This window comes from Eubalaena glacialis, chromosome 8, assembly GCF_028564815.1.
Source record: "Eubalaena glacialis isolate mEubGla1 chromosome 8, mEubGla1.1.hap2.+ XY, whole genome shotgun sequence".
Taxonomy (NCBI): domain Eukaryota; kingdom Metazoa; phylum Chordata; class Mammalia; order Artiodactyla; family Balaenidae; genus Eubalaena; species Eubalaena glacialis.
Window position 1 is genome coordinate 113198307 of NC_083723.1, and position 17724 is coordinate 113216030.

Consider the following 17724-nt stretch of genomic DNA (forward strand, 5'->3'; position numbering starts at 1 on the left):
GCCTAGAAGCCCCATTGCATTCAAGGATATTGAATTTCCTCCTCTCTGTATATCCAGGATAATGAGGAAGGACGGCCATTTACTTTACCCTTGAAACGTTTCTCCTCCAGTGATCCCAGATTCCGAAGCCACTAGGGGATTCACTGGTACAGTTGTGACATTTTCTGAAGCATATTGCAACATAGATTTAAAAAGCAAGATGTATGTGATAGTTGTAACTGGTGTCACAAAAATGAAAGGAATTACTTTGGAGCAGTATATAAAGCTGAAAGGCACTAAAACGTATATCACTCAGTGAAAAGAAATACTGTCACAATGTGGATTTTAGTCCGTATTTCTAATTTTAAAAACAGAATCCTTTCTTTACTGATGATAAAGGGTAAATGCCAACCTTGATTAAGTTGTCACGGATCAAATCCTGAGTATGTTTCTGGTGGAATGAAGGTAGACATTGTTTCCGTGAGCACTGCTCCTATGTAACATCTGCACATTACATCTACACTGTAGCACGGATACCCTTCCCATGACAAGTGCATATACTAATTTCCTATTTGTCGACCACACCGATGAGCTATCCTTCTAACCTTGTGCCAAAAGTATGAATAAAAAGGGAGGGGATGGCGTGTCTGAAGGCACAGAATTAAGAGCAGGATCTGTGCAAAGTAACTCAAAAAGGCTGAGAGGGACTTCCCTGGTGGCACAGTGGTTAAGAATCCACCTGCCAATGCAGGGGACATGGGTTCGAGCCCTGGTCTGGGAAGATCCCACATGCCATGGAGCAACTAAGCCTGTGCGCCACAACTACTGAGCCCAAGTGCCACAACTACTGAAGCCTGCGCGCCTAGAGCCCATGCTCTGCAACAAGAGAAGCCCGCGCACCGCAACAGAGTAGCCCCCGCTCGCCCCAACTCCTGAAGCCCGCACGCAGCAACGAAGACCCAAAGCAGCCAAAAAAAAAAAAGGAAGAAAAGAATAAAAAAATGCCGAGAGAGCTTCCTAGACTCCATGAGACTTAGGGGTCTGCGTTCAGGATTCCTAACTATGGGCTTCATAGGGACAAGAAAAAGACTGACACAGAGAAAGAAGAAAGTGAAAGTGTGATAACTCCAAGTGTGACACTACTTAATTCTAAATGGATGGCAAGAAGCCCAACGGGATGCAGGAACAAAGGAGGCTCCTTGCAACAACTGTCATCTGAAATCAACATTCAAAAACATTGAATTGGTCAGACAGATAAACCGTGAATTCACAAAGGGTTTAAACTAGAATTGTTGTAAGTAGGCCAGGTGCCTTTGTGGATATGTGCCTATTTGCCCCTACTGATCATCACTCCAGGACAGGGAGCTGGGTTTTATCCACAGGATGGCTTGAGGGCAGCGGTTCCCTTGTGCTCTTGTCAGCACCCAAGTCACAGCAGTCTATGAACATGCTGAAAACTCACCCTGCCTAGGAGTAAAAGTTAAAGATTTAGCTGGAAAAACTTAGCTTTCAAAGTTTGTATTTACAATCAAGAACAGAGCTATTTCATCAAGCAAGTTCTGCCTTTGGTACAATCAACCCCAGCACTGTCTCGCACATTCCCCATCTCTTTAGACGGTGCACCCACAACTGTTAACCCAAAGGAGGGAGTGGACAGACCTTCCTTAGGAGAGAAGTTGAGGAACTGATCCACTTCATGAGGTTCCAGCTTAATCTTAGGAATAACTGTCTGACACGAGGAATCAACCTAAAGGAAGAATTTCAAACACAGTTTTTAAAAACCAATAACAAACCTGAAGAAACACCCCGGGGGAGTTATTTGTCATCTGTGTCTTCCTCCCAGGGCAGCCCTGCTTCTCTGGGGCTGGCGAGGCCCGGCTGAGTGCAGGCTGCTTCTTGGACAGGGAGGTGTTTTAGTCCTTAACCTTTCCCTCATTGTCAAACCTGGCAGTACAGGTGACGGAACCCTCAGAATTCTAACATTAAGAACCCAGGGCTCGGGAGTTCCCTGGTGGTCCAGTGGTTAGGACTCAGCACTTTCACTGCTGTGGCCTGGGTTCAACCCCTGGTTGGGGAACTGAGATCCCACAAGCCTCATGGCGCAGCCAAAAAAAAAAAAAAAAATCCAGGGCTCACTTATCAGTGCTTTCTTTCTATTGTTTTTATGGTACTATAAAGGCCTTTTATCACAAAATAGTCTGGTACATTTTTAAGGGTCATGGCCTCCAGCAGTGTGTCCTGCGGTAGGAATTGTGTGAACCCAGCTGCATCCATTCTCTCCAGGTTCCTGACAACTGACAGCACCTAACCGCGAAACACTGAGTACGGGAAGGAGGAAAGGTCTCTGGCCCATGCATGGGGAGCAAGGCCATGACCCTGCCCTTTCTTAGTGACATGCTTGAAAATGAACTGAACTAAAATCTCATGGAGCAAGGAGACTAATACAGACTCCAGACTCCAGAAGCCTAGTCCGATACACAGACTCAGGCAGCTATTGAGAAGGGAATTCTAGAGGGCAGTGCAGAGGTGCTCTGTCCACAATCCCTCATCTTCCACACGGATGGAAGGTAAAGAGCACAGGAGTGAGTACGCAGCAGAGCCTTCGTGGCCCCACCACTGCTGTGCTACCTTTTCCTGAGCAGGTGGGCCACTATACCTCGCTCAGAGGAGATCTGACTTCAAGACTGTCAGTGGAGTCATTGTTTATAGCCTGTGACTTTGAACTTAAGGAAAGTTAGGACTGGATTCCAATATCTGGAAGAAGATGTACAAGTATGACTCTGGTCCATCACCAGACACTGAAATACCCAAAGAGAAGGTGGAGTAAAACTAAATCCTACTTGCTGTAGGCGTGGAACTGAGCAAGGAAGAAATTCCCGATTTCTTATGTTTTCCACGGGGAATACGTTAGGAACTGGTAGGTGGGAGATCCCTGAATTAAGTCAGGGCAACTGAACACTACACTAGGAAAGTAAAGTATTACACAGGCACTAGCATTCCCTATTGCCATGGCACAGAAAGCCATGGATCACATCATCATCATAACCACTCCCTTTCCACTGGCTTAAAAATCAGTTCCAGGGAGAATTTTTTTTCCCCATGGATATCTATGTATTTTTAAAATTTTATAATAGCAATCATAGAAAAAATGAAATGAGACTTGCTACCAATTTTTCTGGAAATGCCTTTAAAGGAAGTGATATATGCAATGCTGACACCAAATCAACATATCCTAGATATATACATAAATTTTTACATACATACATACATATATAGTTATATATCTTTAAACATATACAACCACTAGCTCCAAAAAGATTAAATGCCTTATTGGAGAATGAGGATCCGTATCTTTTGATCCAATCTGTTTATATGGAGGAAAAATGAGTATACCCCAGCGTTCATTTCCAGAGGGGGTTCCTCCTTTTCAAAAGGGGTGGAGATGGCAGTGATGGTCAGAGTGACAGACGGAACTAGTCCTGAGGGCGGCTCGTCCGTGATTGGCTCTGTCTTGATGGTTGTTGATGGAAAGTCTGTAGACAGGTACCATTTCTCACTCTCCACTTCATCTGTGGGAAAAAGATAAGCACACACGTGAATCTGTTCAGGGCATCAGGTATAAGTAAAACAAATGGCACTGACCTTTCTCCTCAAAAAAAAGCTCCAACAAAGAATTATTGTGAGTAGAATAAAAGGAAATAAAATGAGGATGTGAGATAGGAGATAAATGGATGAAAACATGAATGGCAAAGTGAGAATCTATAATTGCATTCGCTTGAGTGTAAGGATGCCTAAAGCAACTCTGGAAGGATACATATAAAAGAAAGAAACCAGGCTCTCTGGGCAGAGCAGGAAGGAGACTAAGTGGGTGGGGAATAGGATAGGAGAGAGAATTTCAATGTGTCGTGTTTTATACTTTTTGGTTTTCAAACCAATTAATATATTATCTAGAAAGAAAAGAAAAAGAAAGAAAGAAATGCATTTAAAAATAAGAAAGAAAGATATACATTTAAAAATAAGAAGGAAAGAAGCGAATGGTTGTCAACCAGGGTCTCAGGAGACAGGACTGGAGACAGGTCTCTGTCCTTCTCCCCAGTGGATGGTTATTTGTTTTCTTTTTTTTCTTCTCACTCCCCATCATTGGTCCTAGTCTGCTTCTCTACAACGCCGCTTATGCCTTACACCTGACCTAGACTTCCAGAATTTTACTTAGCCCTCTAGGAAACTTCAGAGTTTGTAACAGACATCTGCCCCTTACTGAAATGGATGAAATGCTCATCCAGAGGAAAGGGCAGCATCTTGCCAAGTCTGGTCTTGGCTTGCCTCTGGCTTTCGTGACGATCACAGGCCTGGGGATCACAACAAAGCAACAGCACAGAACAGACAGAAGCACCTCCATCACTCAATGACATTCTCCTGGGAGCCTGCATGGTACCCTGCATTTCTTACCAAGTTACATCAGAGCAGGTACCTCAGCATAGCCCTGGGAAAGGAGGGAGGAGGGCAGGAAAGGGAACAACAGCAAGAAGGCTGCAAACAGGTGCAGAACAAGAGAAAACAAGTCGGAGATTCCCAGAGCCAGCATTCCTCACCTGTTACCAGTTTTACTAAAACGAGACTAAAATAAAGCAAAGATATGCTCCCTTGCTTTATGAAAACGTTTAAACACACACACACACACACACACACACATACACACACACACACAAAAACACACATCAGGTGCTTCGTGAGCTATTACTGTCCAGGGGAGCAAAGTCATTCACATTATGAATTATTTTACACTCAAGAATTGGGCTCAACTTTTCTTATGAAAAGGTACATGAACATCATTCAGAACTGTCAAGAGGGCAGTGGAAGAGTGGGCACGGAAGCTAAAAACTAAAGTTCGCAATTATTAAGGTTGTATTTCATAAGCAACTTCCTTCAAACACAGGGAAAGGTTAGATTCACATGCACCATGGAAAATAATTTTCCCCCAAATCCAATTTATAATTGACACAATTAATTATTCCAGCCCCAATTTATTTCCTGAGGTAAAATAAAGACAGGCAAGACTTAGGTTGGTTGAAGGTGTTTGCTTTTAGAGCTGGTTCTATGGAGCTGCGGAGTGCTATGGGGTGATGGAGGATTTCCATCATTCCCGGGGTGTGCGCCACATCCTGGCCGAGCGGGAGGGGCAGGTAACAAAGGTCCTTTTGAAAGCAGCCAGAGGATGGAGACCACACTGCACGTGATGCAGAACCCTGCTGGACAGATGGGCCCCCCCAGCTCAGCTTGGGGAAGCAACTGGATGAGGAGCCAAACGAAGTATCTAATGCCCCTCCCAGAATGAGCTTAGGAATGAGAAGTCTCTGTCACCTGTAAGGAAGACACGCTTAGGACACATGTGGGGAGGGGCTGGAGAGACAGAGAGAGCACAGATCACATTTTCTCCACGCAGCAATGATGTGTTCATACCTCTGCCTTGTCAACACTTCCAGCCTGTCCACAGTGAGCAATACTTACCCCTCGCAGAGACTGGAAGAGAGATAGTAAGATGAAATACAGTCTCAGTGTATACTTACCCCTCGCAGAGACTGGAAGAGAGATAGGAAGATGAAATACAGTCTCAGTGTATATTAAAATTAACAGTTAAGAAGGCATCCCCGAGAAAAAGGTCACATGCAATTACCAGGAAATGGTGAGATAAGGCCAGATCCCATGGCTGGGTGGTTACAATTACTGTGATGAAACATAATTCACAAGGCACAAAGGCAAAAATAAATACAAAAAGCGAATACAAAATTACAAGCAAAATAGAGACAGGTAATGAAATTAGTTCTTCCAATCTGGCTAAGCCATTCTCAAAGCGCACACATTCATAAAATAGGTCAAGATAGTTTATATTCTTAATGCTCAGTGTCCTACACCCCTATTTTAAAATTTTTTATATAATCTTTGCTGTATCAGAGATGGAGACTGAAGGACAAATAATGATACGTGAACTATGAAACAAAACTTCCCTTGAACTCTTACAAGAGAAAAGCCCAAGGAAGCTGCCTCTCCTCCCCTGAGCCTTTTGGGGACAAACAACTGGTGTTGCCTTCATGCTTCCATTTCAGTACAGCAATTTATTACTCTACCTCGAAAGATATTTTTTGAATTAGAAAGAAGTTTAAGGCCATCAGCCTCAGATATGTCTTTTCATAGATGAGGAAACTAACATGCTGGTCTAAATCACACAGCAAATATGTGGCAGGACCCAGATCTCCCGATCCATTAAAGAAACAACTAAACATGTAGATAAAGATGTGTGCACAGGGACTTCCCTGGTGGTCCAGTGGTAAAGAATCTGCCTTACAATGCAGCGGAGGTGGGTTCGATCCCTGGTCAGGGAACTAAGATCCCACGTGCCGCGAGGCAACTAAGCCAGCGTGCCACAACTACTTAGCTCGCATGCCTCGACCAGAGAGCCTGTGTGCCACAAACTACAGAGCCCACACACTCGGGAACCCGCGCACCGCAACTACAGAGCCCACGCACCCTGGAGCCTGCGTGCCAGAGCTAGAGAGAAGCCCTGTGCCACAGCGAAGAGCCTGTGTGCTGCAACTAAGACCCAATGCGGCCAAAAATAAAATAAAATAAATAAATAAATTTTTTTAAAAAGATGTGTGCACAAATATGCTCACTGCAGCATTATTTATAATCACAAAACACTGAAAGTAACCAAAAGAGTAAAAAGGAAGGGCAAAGTGAATGAATTAGGGTACATCCATACAATGGAAATATTATGCAGCCAGTAATGTTACATGTTTAAACCCTTTTTAATAACAAGGCAAAGAGTTATGATAGAATATTAAGGAAAAAACCTGAATATAAATTTATGTACTATTAATGAAGAAAGTGATAGGAAAAAAAGACTGAAAGGAAATATGTCAAAATAGTAAAAATATCTCTGGAGAATAATTCAGAACATGAGTGACTTTTTTTTTCTCTAGTTTCATACTATTTCTAAATTTCCTATACTGGGAATATATTGTCCCTGGATGATCACACATGGACATGGCCTTCTTCTGCCTGCTCTGCTTTATAGTTTATGATGCTAATTATTAGATAGAAGCCTTAGTGAGTCAAGTGGCCCATTTAGAGTCCCTTGCCTTAATAAGAGTCAATGAGTACCTTAATATATGTTATAAATTGCATAACTGGCTCCAGTTCTTCATTTGTCCCTCTATCCCTGTCCTTTGCCATGTAGTTTTGCAGTGCCCTCCCACTGGGGACTAATCCCTACCCTGGGATTGGCCACATGACTGGCTTTGGCCAAAAGGATGTTAGCTTTGTAACACAAGTAAAGTCTTGAAATGTACTTGTACAACTGAACTTACACACTTGTACCTTTGCCATCACACTTTTGAGAAGGATGTGCCAGGACAATCTACTGATCCCAGAAGGACAGACACATAAATCAGAGTTGCTCCCAGACGAGCCTGGCCAAGATCAGCTAACTCTCAGCCTTAGACATGTGAGTGAATCTAGCTGAAATCAGCAAAATCACCCAGCTGCCCCTGACCCTCCACGCCTAAATCAGCCAACCTCCAGCCAAGGCACAGACATGTGAACTCTAATAACAAATGATTGTTGTCAAAGCTAATGAGTTTAGTGGTGATTTGTTATGCAGGAATACAGCTGGCTGATACAATACAGCTGCATGTATACACAAGAAATTAAATCCATTACATCAGAACCTATGGCAACAAATAGTTACACCTTGTTCCCATAATAATTCCTCTAAACCACCAACTGTGAACCATATCAATAAATATTTGTAGATTGACTGATTCGATCTACCAATTATATAATAAAATAAATGATTTCAGTTGAAGAAAGTTAGCCAGTAAGAAGTTTGGTGAGACCGTTCCAGTGGCGGTTGAAATTAGAGAAAAAAGCTTTCATTCTGAACTACTAGGTATTGGCTTGTACTTTTTCCCTCAGTGGAAATAAAGATCAAATTATAGAAAACAAAATGACAAATGTAACCTATGAGGTAGGGGGTTAACAAAGGATAAAGGGAAAGGGAATCAGCAGAATATGTATTACAATTTTTCTACGTGACCTTATTTTTGTAGATTTATTTCATTGGCAAAAGATCAGCAGAGCACCATGGCTTAGAACTTAGATGGTTGAGTTATTGATAAAACTATAAAAACAAGACTCAGTATACACTCTATATACTGTCCGATTTCTAATACTTGAAGCTCAGATAGTGAGTGAAAAATTATTTTTCGTAAATTGTGTCTATATGCCTTTTAAGTTTCATTTCAGAAGGAAAACATCACCCAATAAGGTCAGTAGTGCATTGCGGGGAGTAAGAAGCACAACCAACGTATCATCTGATTTTATTTAAACAGCTTCCTGGGCTTCCCTGGTGGCGCAGTGGTTAAGAGTCTGCCTGCCAATGCAGGGAACATGGGTTGGAGCCCTGGTCTGGGAAGATCCCATATGCCACAGAGCAACCAGGCCCATGTGCCACAGCTACTGAGCCTGCGCTCTAGAGCCCACGAGCCACAACTGCTGAGCCCACGTGCCACAACTACTGAAGCCCGCGCACATAGAGCCCATGCTCCGCAGCAGGAGAGGCCCGCGTACCGCAACAAAGAGTAGCCCCGGCTCGCCGCAACTAGAGAAAGCCCGCGCGCAGCAACAAATACCCAATGCAGCCAAAAGTAAATAAATAAAATAACTTTAAAAAAAAATAAAAAATGAAATAAAATAAACAGCTTCCCATCAAAGGTCAAACTCGACTGGCAAATTTCCTCAGCATCACCACTTAGCTGTCAGCAAGAAAATAAAAACAAGCCACTGTCTCGTGGCGATGAGTCCTTCATATCCAAGGATGAAATGGAGCAGCTATGAGCAATGGGGCTAGATGCTGAGATTACCAAGATAGCAGCTAAAAACCCCACAAACCAAAGCCAACATAGAGGCAACACCAAAATGCAGGTCCTCAATCATTTCCATATGTGCTGCATAAATAAGGGCACTGAATAGATACTGATTCCTGGGAAGGGAAAAAAAGAGATTAAACTCTAAATTGGGAGCAGGTAGTATCTTTATAAATATGTCTTATATGTGTGTGTTTTATATATATATACACATACACACATATACATATGTATATATGGTGTGTCTGTGTACTTTTAAAAAGAGAAATCACATAGGACAAATACCACTTATATGATATACACATATATGTACCCATTAGCTATTTATATAATATGTCTAAAGTAAAAAGGAAATTTTTGTAAATTAAAGAAGTATGCCTCATCTAAATCCTTCAGCATTTGATAACTGTGTTTGCCCTTTGAAAAATTTCAAAGGAGCTGGCAAATCTTGGCCGATTTTTGATGTAAACATCTCTTAAAGGAAAATGCTAAGGCTGGGTTCTGGAGGCTGGGAGAGGGGAAGGAATGCAGTTGAATATGTCAGAATCATATTAAGCTGTAGCCCACTGCATGTCCAGACAGAAGGTAGGCGCCTGCCCACCCAGGGTCCCCTCCCTGAGTGCCTGGACCCTGAAATCACCTCCAGTGGTGAGTGGCATGAAGAAGTGTTGAAAATAGTGAAAATAGCAAACACCGAACTGTGAGTGTTTACTACATGCTAAGCATTATTCCAAGTGCTTTAGATATATATTAATTAATTTAATCTTAAGAGTGACCCTGGAAGGCATGTACTATGATTACCCTCATTTTATAGACAAGGACACTAAGAGATTAACTCCCTCACCCTACGTTACCCAGCTGGTATACGGCCAACCTGGGATCCACACCCAGGCAAACCAGACCCACAGCCCTGCTCCTGGCCCCTCTAGCATACTGCTTTGCAAGAGATCAATGATGAAACAGATCTCTAGCCAAAAGTGAGTATTCTTCAATTAATGTTATTTTGGCATAATTAGCCACTACAAAAGGTACAATATTGGTTCTTTCTATACTTCTCACCTTTGTTTATATGGACTCCTAATCCAATGTACCTGAGGTTAAGAATTCCAGTTTAACACCAGCAAATAATAGCTAAAATGTTCTGAGAGCTCACTGTGTGCCAGGCACCGTTCTAAATGTCTTCACGTATTTACACAGGTTTCTGTGATTGATGCGATTTCTCTCGGACACCTCCCTCACTCCATGCTTTCTTACATGCTTGTGCTTACAGAACCTCTTTCCCTTACTCTGGTGTTCATATTGTGGCCAGTTGATAAACTATGTATTTAATTATGTGGTAATTTACATAAGGCAATAATAACAAGAGCTAATATGTATTTAGTGTTTACTAATTGCCAGGCACTGTTATAAATGCTTAATACATACTAACTCATTTACTCCCCCCAACAACAGCACAAGGTTAAGTATTATTACTATTATTCCCATTTTAAAGATCAGGAAAGAAACACAAGAGTTGAGCCACTTGCCCAAGATCACACCATTAGTAAGTGGCAGAGCCCAGATTCCAATTCAGGCAAATTGATTCCAGAGATGAATCGCTATACTCCATCCGTGTTCTGCATTTGGCATCTCAGGTCTTCCCATAGGATACTGTGTTTAAAGTATTCATTGAATAAATATCTGTGGAGCAAATGACTGATTTCAAGAGATTTACTTAGTATATACACGCAAAAAACCCTTGTGTGTACATTGCTTTTCCTTCATGAAAATTAATGACTCTTACTCATGAATAGAGTAAGTTTAACGCTAGATACCTGGACATATTGCTTTCTTATACCATTCTAGCATTGCAATGGCCAGGCAAACGAAGAAGTCATTATTTCACTTCTAAAAGGGGGGAAAGCATCATTATTTTCTTAACCTGTTAGAAAAAGAAAATAAAAGGTAATCTCAAAAGGATGATGAATAGCAAAAAAGCATGCACCACTAGCCCAGGCTCCGGACTCGGAAAGGAAGGCTGTTACCCTGCTTGTCCACCCCAAGCACATCAGGTTCTTTCTGTAGCGCATCCAAGTTAGGGGACCCAGCTACTCTCTGTAGGTAGATGACAGACACATCTGCCTTTTTTTTACCCTAGAATCTACCCCTCTAAGACAGCTCAGACCCATGCTCTTGTCAGCTCAGACCCACAGCTCTAATCAAATGTGATGAAGATACAGCTATTTATCATCTCTCTGTGACTTTCTTTCCCAGGTCCCACGGCCTTGGAACATTTCAACATCAAGAGGTCTTCCCACTGCAAACAGGAAACCTAAGTCACCCATGACTCATCTCTACCCTTTATTCAGCATACCCGATGGTATGCTAATCCTGCTCTGGGTTTCAGCTAATCCTTTCAAAATCCATTTTTTCTTTGCCATGGATGGTACATGCCTTTCCATTTTTTCTCCCTGCATTGCTATATCCATGCACACCTTCCCTGCTCTGGCATCATCAGCCACGAGACATCATTTTCTTCTTCTAGTCTCCACAAAAAACACCATCCCACTTTCCTAAGGCCTTGTTTCCCATCAAATGCTGAGTCTCCGCCTTCCATCAGGCTACCTCATACCAGCAGCATCTGTTCATGTTTAGCTCACAGACTATTGTTTTCATTCCCACCTATGAAAACAGCTCCTTAAACTTAGGATATCCACACTAAGCCAGTGTACCCAGCCATCACTTGCCCTACTCACTCTAGAAGTCTAACCAGGCTAACCTGAAGGAAGATGATTATTATTTATGTGCTGGTCCCACCCTCTCTGGACCTGGAAGAGCCACAATTACAGTCCTTTATTCCACCCAAAATAAAGTTACCTTGACTTGTGCATGGTGCCAGTAGATCACTTCTGTATTAGTATATTTTATGCTGAGTCTGTTGATATTCTATATATTTCTAACTTGGTTCTTACATCATCTTGGAGGATAGGGGCCATGTCTAGTTCTCTCTGAACAGACTTCATCCAGCACTACTAAGTTTCTTCTTTAGGAAGAAGACTGAAATTAACTAACAAAGCAAATGAATACCTAGCATCCCAATTTAATTACAAAGGAACATGACCAAACTAGAGTAACTCATGAAGATACCCTCCAGGTGGTGAGGTGCAAGACTTGGTCATTCACATATAAGCTTTTTATTCTTCAATCTACTTGGAAGCTTCTGCTTATCTCTTTATAATCTCTTTACTTTTTTTTTTTTAAAGAACAGAAAACCCTGCTTAGCAGCCTTAATCATGGGCAGAAATGAATGAGCTGAATGTAGGATGTATTTCTGGTGGTTCTGAAGGTTGAGCCCACATTCCTAGGACTGGCTCCTGTGGTTGCCAAACGATGTGAAGTTCTTTAACTCAAGTGTTTCAGAGAAGTCTACAGTCAAATTCAGCCCTGAAGACAGATGACTCCTGTGTAATCTTAGACTAGTGTTTCTCAACCTTCTTTTGGTCACAGACTCTTTTGAGGATCTAAAAAAAGTTATAAATGTTCTCAGCAGAAAAATTGACAAATGTTGACAGCCCAAAATTTTGCATATAATTTTAGGGGTCTACAGTCCATCTGAAGAACATGATACACTAACGGGATAAGAACACCTACATTTGCCCAATATAGTTGGCCTGGGGTTCAAGGAGGGAGGAAGAGGGAAAAGAAAGAGTGAGCAAAGAAAGAACAAGGAAGGAAGGAAGAAGGGAAAGAAAGAAGGATGATGGTGGGAAAGAGAAAGAGAGAGGGGAAAAGGGAGTAAGAGGGAGGAAAAAAAAGAGAGAAATCCAATAAACTGAGAGAGCATCTGTACTTGAACTGTTTAGCTTATCACTTTGTTTCAGGCTTGGAAGCAATTACAGAAGAATTGTTTAATCTCAGTAAAACTGGACAAGAAGATTGGAATCATTGGCTTTCCGAGATATAATGAAATACTATCCATCACTAGAAACAAGAATTCTTAGTTTTGCTTAAGCTGTTTAGACAATGCAACAGATGAAGAATATTAAATTTAATGCAAACAGCAATTTTTAAATGCTGCCTATTTATGCGTTGCCTAAAGAACTATCATCCTCCTCGATCAGGAAGGCAATCTGCTTAAGAGAGCACTGACTCCAGAGGGATCTTTGTGAATTAATCCTCCCTTAAGGCGGATGCAAATTGGGGTTCAAATGAATCAAATAATTCTGTTCCCAAACATTTGTATATCCACAGAAAAACAGTTGAAGCCAGGAACTCGGCAAAGCTTTCCTGGGCAAGTTCCTCACCCATTCATGCACACTGCCTACCTTTGATTTCACACATCCCAAATGGTTTCTATCCATGTTCATTATCCCCTACTTATAAAAGTGCTTTTGCTGGGACTTCCCTGGTGGTCCAGTGGTTAAGAGTCCGTGCTTCCACTGCAGCGGGCACGGGTTCGATCCCTGGTTGGGAAACTAAGATCCTGCATGCTGTGTGGCTAGAAAAAAAAGCTGGCATAGAAAGCTTTTACTCAGAGAGAAACTGGTACTTAACAAAGATGAACTGTGGATCAGAAACTCTTTTCAAAATATATCTGACCCACTGTACCTATTCTCAGCAAATTACCAGCATGGCCTATTGCAGTGTTGACTTAAAAAGTTGCACCACCTAAAAGTTGAGAATCATGTTTTATTTGGCGGACTTTCTGAGGACTTAAGCCTGGAAAAGAGCCTCTCCGAGAGCTCTGAGGGACTGCTCCGAAGAGGTGAGGGAGGAGCCGGGATACACAGGACTTTTTGCAACAAAAACCAGGTAGTCGGAACATCAAAAGATTACTGTTTATTAAAGAAAACCATACACCTCAAGGAAATGAATTTAGCATTTTTCTCTGTATGGGAAGATGCAAGAGTCTGGGCTCAATGAAATCATTCCTTTGATATGCACCAGAACCATCTAGCAGGGCCAGGATCCTGCTTTTTTCCATACTGAATCCCCTCGGGGTGCACAGTCTGGCTGATGGCTTGATGACCACAACATCTTTTGTTTATCGATAGGATACTGCAAGCGACGCATTCTTTGTGCACAGCAGTATAGCACCTCTAAACAGAAGAAGGGGCCAGATGGGGGGAACTGAATGGTGCGTGCTTTGGTCTAATGATAAGAAAGCTTCCTGGAAAAGATTGACTGATCATTTCTCCCCACACTAAGCTATCAGTATAGGTGGCACCCATGAGTTCCTTTATGCTGCATTTATACTGATTAGCATTAAAAAGCAAAGAAATAGTGTTATCGGGAAGAGAAAGGGACCCTCAACTTTTGGAAACCTGCTTATTTGCAATCATTTTAGTCGGGGTCTTGGTTTAGAAGAATCAGTGTTCTAGCCCTCTGCCCACTATGTGCTTCCCTCCAACCATCACCACTGTTTCAACTCTTCTCAACGCTTTAGGGCCCAAACGAAATTCTGCCTTGTTCATGCAATTCTTCCTGTGATCTTCACTGGGCGTACGCTCTGTCTTCTGAACTTCTAGTTTCTTTTCCTCTTGGGACACTGCTCATATTCGGTCTGATCAAGTATTGGGGTACAAGGCATTTTCCCTAGAGTCTGGGTGTAAGTTTTACCATCGTTGTCTCACAAGTATCTACGACAGTGCTTGACACACAGTAGGTATTCAACAAACACGGAATTGAAGGGGAAAGTTGCCCAGATTGTTTAGGCCAGCTCTAATCTGCATAGTCTAGAAACAAGGCTGCTGAACGGCTGACTAGCTCCACAGATGATAACTAAATACAATATAGGTATTGCTATATTGTTATCGCACTCCTGACACAGGGCCTCTGCACTTGCCGTTTCCTCTGCCTAGAAGCCTCTTAGACATACACCTAGTTCTTTCCCTCATCTGCTGATCTTTGCTCAAATACTACCTTCAAAGAAAGGCCTTCCCTGTCTATCCTATTTAAAATCTCAACTCTCCCACTGCTATGGTTTGAATGTTTGTGTCCTCCCAAATTCATATGCTGAAATTCTAATGCCCAAAGTGATGGTAATAGGAGGTGGGGCCTTGGGGAGGTGATTAGGTCATGAGGGTGAAGTCCTCTGTAATGAAATTAGTGTCCTTATAAAAGAGACCCCACAGAGCTCCCCAGGCCCTTCCACCATGTAAGAACACAATGAGAAGTCTGCAACCAGAGAAGGCTCTCCCCCAACCATGCTGGCACCCTGATCTCAGACTTCCGGCCTCCAGAACTGTGAGAAATATATTTCTGTTGTTTATAAGTCACCCAGTCTGTGGTATTTTGTTATGGCAACTTGAATGGATTAAGAAACTCCCCCCTCCTCCAACATCTCCCTATTCTTTTTCCGATTTATTTTTCTGTATATCACTGATCACCATCGAATACATATATATAGTTTACTTCTTTACTTTTTCTTATTTCCTATTCCCCCCTCATATCCTAGAATATAAACTCCATGAAGCAGAGATCTTTATAAATTGTGTTCAGTCTTTATCCCCCAATGCTTAGGAAAGTCGGTGGCAGATTAAGCACAAAGTAGGTGCTCAGTGAATAGCTAAGGAATAAATTTTTAAAATGAATCACAAAGCACCTGTAAAATACTTACCTCTACTTGGCACCATGCTTGATCCTGTACAAGACAACTGCTAGAAGCCAGGAAAATGTAACCTGATCAAATACCTGCAGCCCAGTGTGTCTGCACAGTGATGGGGCACGCAGAGCAGGTGTCTCCCCTGATGTATCACCAAAGGCTGGGAACATGCTTCATTCAGTCTCCTATACCTTCTCCCTTAACAACTCAAGAACCACTAGGAGAATGAATGGCTACACTGTAAGGCACTGATAACATGTGATAAAGGAGTTCAGACATGGAAGAAGCCAGTTTACAGACATCACTATGAGAAGAAGTGTGGTGGTCAGCTTCTAAGACATCCCCCCAGTGATCCTGTTTTTCTGGCATTCCCATCCTTGTATGGTCCCCAGACACAAGGAATCAGGACTCCCCTGTGTGACTGACAGAATAACTTCCACAGCTGGGTCAGAAAAAGTATTTTAGCTCCTGCCTTGGTGTCTTGGCTCTCTCACTCTTTGGAAGGCACCTGTGCTCACCACTACACCACCAACGTATCCCTCACTCTTTGGGAAGCCAGCTCCCATGCTGTGGTGATACTCAAGCAGCGCCATGGAGAGGAACTGATTCACCAGCATCAACTTGCCAGCTATGTAATGGAACCACCTTAGAAGTAGATCTTCTAATCCTGGAAAAGTCTTCAGATAACTGCAGCCTCAGCCAACATCCGATTTCAACCTCATGAGAGATCCTGAACCATGTGGACAAAGAATGCCACCTGCCATATCAGCAAACAAAGGATGTTGTAGCCATCAAGCCCTCAGCCACTGCATCTGTCCTCAACTGTGCACCCTGAGGGGATTCAGGATGGGAAAGAACAAGATACTGGCCTTAGATAGTTAAGGTGCATATCAGAGAAATGATTTCAATGAGCCCAGACACTTGCATCTTCCTATACAGAGAAAAATGCTAAATTCACTAACTTGAGATGTCTGTTTTTTTTTAATTAACAGTAATCTTTTGATGTTCTGACTACCTGATTTTTGTTGCAAAAACTCCTATATATCCCGGCTCCTCCCTCACCTCTTCCGAGCAGTCCCTCAGAGCTATCTGAGAAGCTGCTTCCCAGGCTTAAGTCCTCAGAAATTCCGCCGAATAAAAAAACATAATTCTCAACTTTTAGGTTGTGCATTTTTTTTTCAGTCAACAAATAGAACCACCTAAGTGAGCCAGTCCTGAATTCCTGATCCACAGAAATCATGAGAGGTAATGAATGATTACTATTGCTTTAAGCCACAAATTTTGGGAGATCTGTTACACAGCAGTAGATAACTAATACAAGAGGTATTAGAAATGACTTCCACAAAGGAAGTAGGGCTTGAAATAGAGACATCAAAGGAATTGTAGGAATAGCAGAGGCAAAGCAGTAAAGAGAATACAGGGAAAACCATGAGCAAAGGCAGATACAAATGTTAAACAGAAAGCATACCCATACAGAACCTCAGGATTGGAAACAAATCTTAAAGGTCAATTTAGTCCAACCTTTCATCTAGTGCTAGAGTCCACTGTAAAAATAAAACAACTAAGGCAGGGACTGCATGAATTTATCTAAGCTAAAACCCAGAAGAAGGCGGACTCCTTACAGTGGTCCTCTGTGTAACGATAAAATGAGGAGTATGTAGTCATAACAGAGACCATATTCCTGCATTTGAACTGAGGTCATTCCTGGAAGTGATTTAATAAGAAATTGAGGGGGAAGGAAGATGGAGAACAGAAGAGGGGAGAAGAAAGACAAAAAGGAGGAGAAGCAGAGAAACAGAAGCAGGAGAAGGAGGAAAAGAAGGGGATCAGGAAGAAGAACAATAACAACTCTACAACAACAGAAGATGAAAGAGGAAACACTGATTTACTGAAATGCTGTGTGGTGGGCACTGTCCTAAGTTCTTTAAACACATCATCTCATTTTACCCTCACAACAGCTCCACATTCTCAAATTATTTTAGCTCTACTTCTTCCCTTCCTTCCCAGGAGTCTTCCCCTCACCCTGTTCTCCTGATTTGAGGTAGAGAAAGTGGACAAACCACAAAGAGGAGGGATTAAATCATCATGCATCTGACCTCTTGTCAGGAAAAATCTGAGAATACAGTTAAGGCTCCAGAGGGTGCAATCAAGAAAGAATCCACCCACAGATGCGGGGCCTTCCCTTCACTGAGGATATACGGCTAGATTTCCTGGGCTGCTGGTCAGCAAACCTCTAAT

At 42.3% G+C, this 17724-nt stretch overlaps 1 protein-coding gene across 1 annotated transcript in view; it reads right to left on the reverse strand.

The window, feature by feature from the left end:
• Nucleotides 1-17724, reverse strand: part of CREB3L2 (cAMP responsive element binding protein 3 like 2) — a 124025-nt gene that overhangs the window by 29969 nt on the left and 76332 nt on the right. The window contains exons 4-5 of the mRNA XM_061198773.1: nucleotides 3373-3548; nucleotides 1639-1726 (exon numbers count right to left, since the gene is read on the reverse strand). Of these exons, the coding sequence (XP_061054756.1) occupies nucleotides 1639-1726; nucleotides 3373-3548 (264 nt within the window). The remainder of the gene's footprint in view (nucleotides 1-1638; nucleotides 1727-3372; nucleotides 3549-17724) is intronic.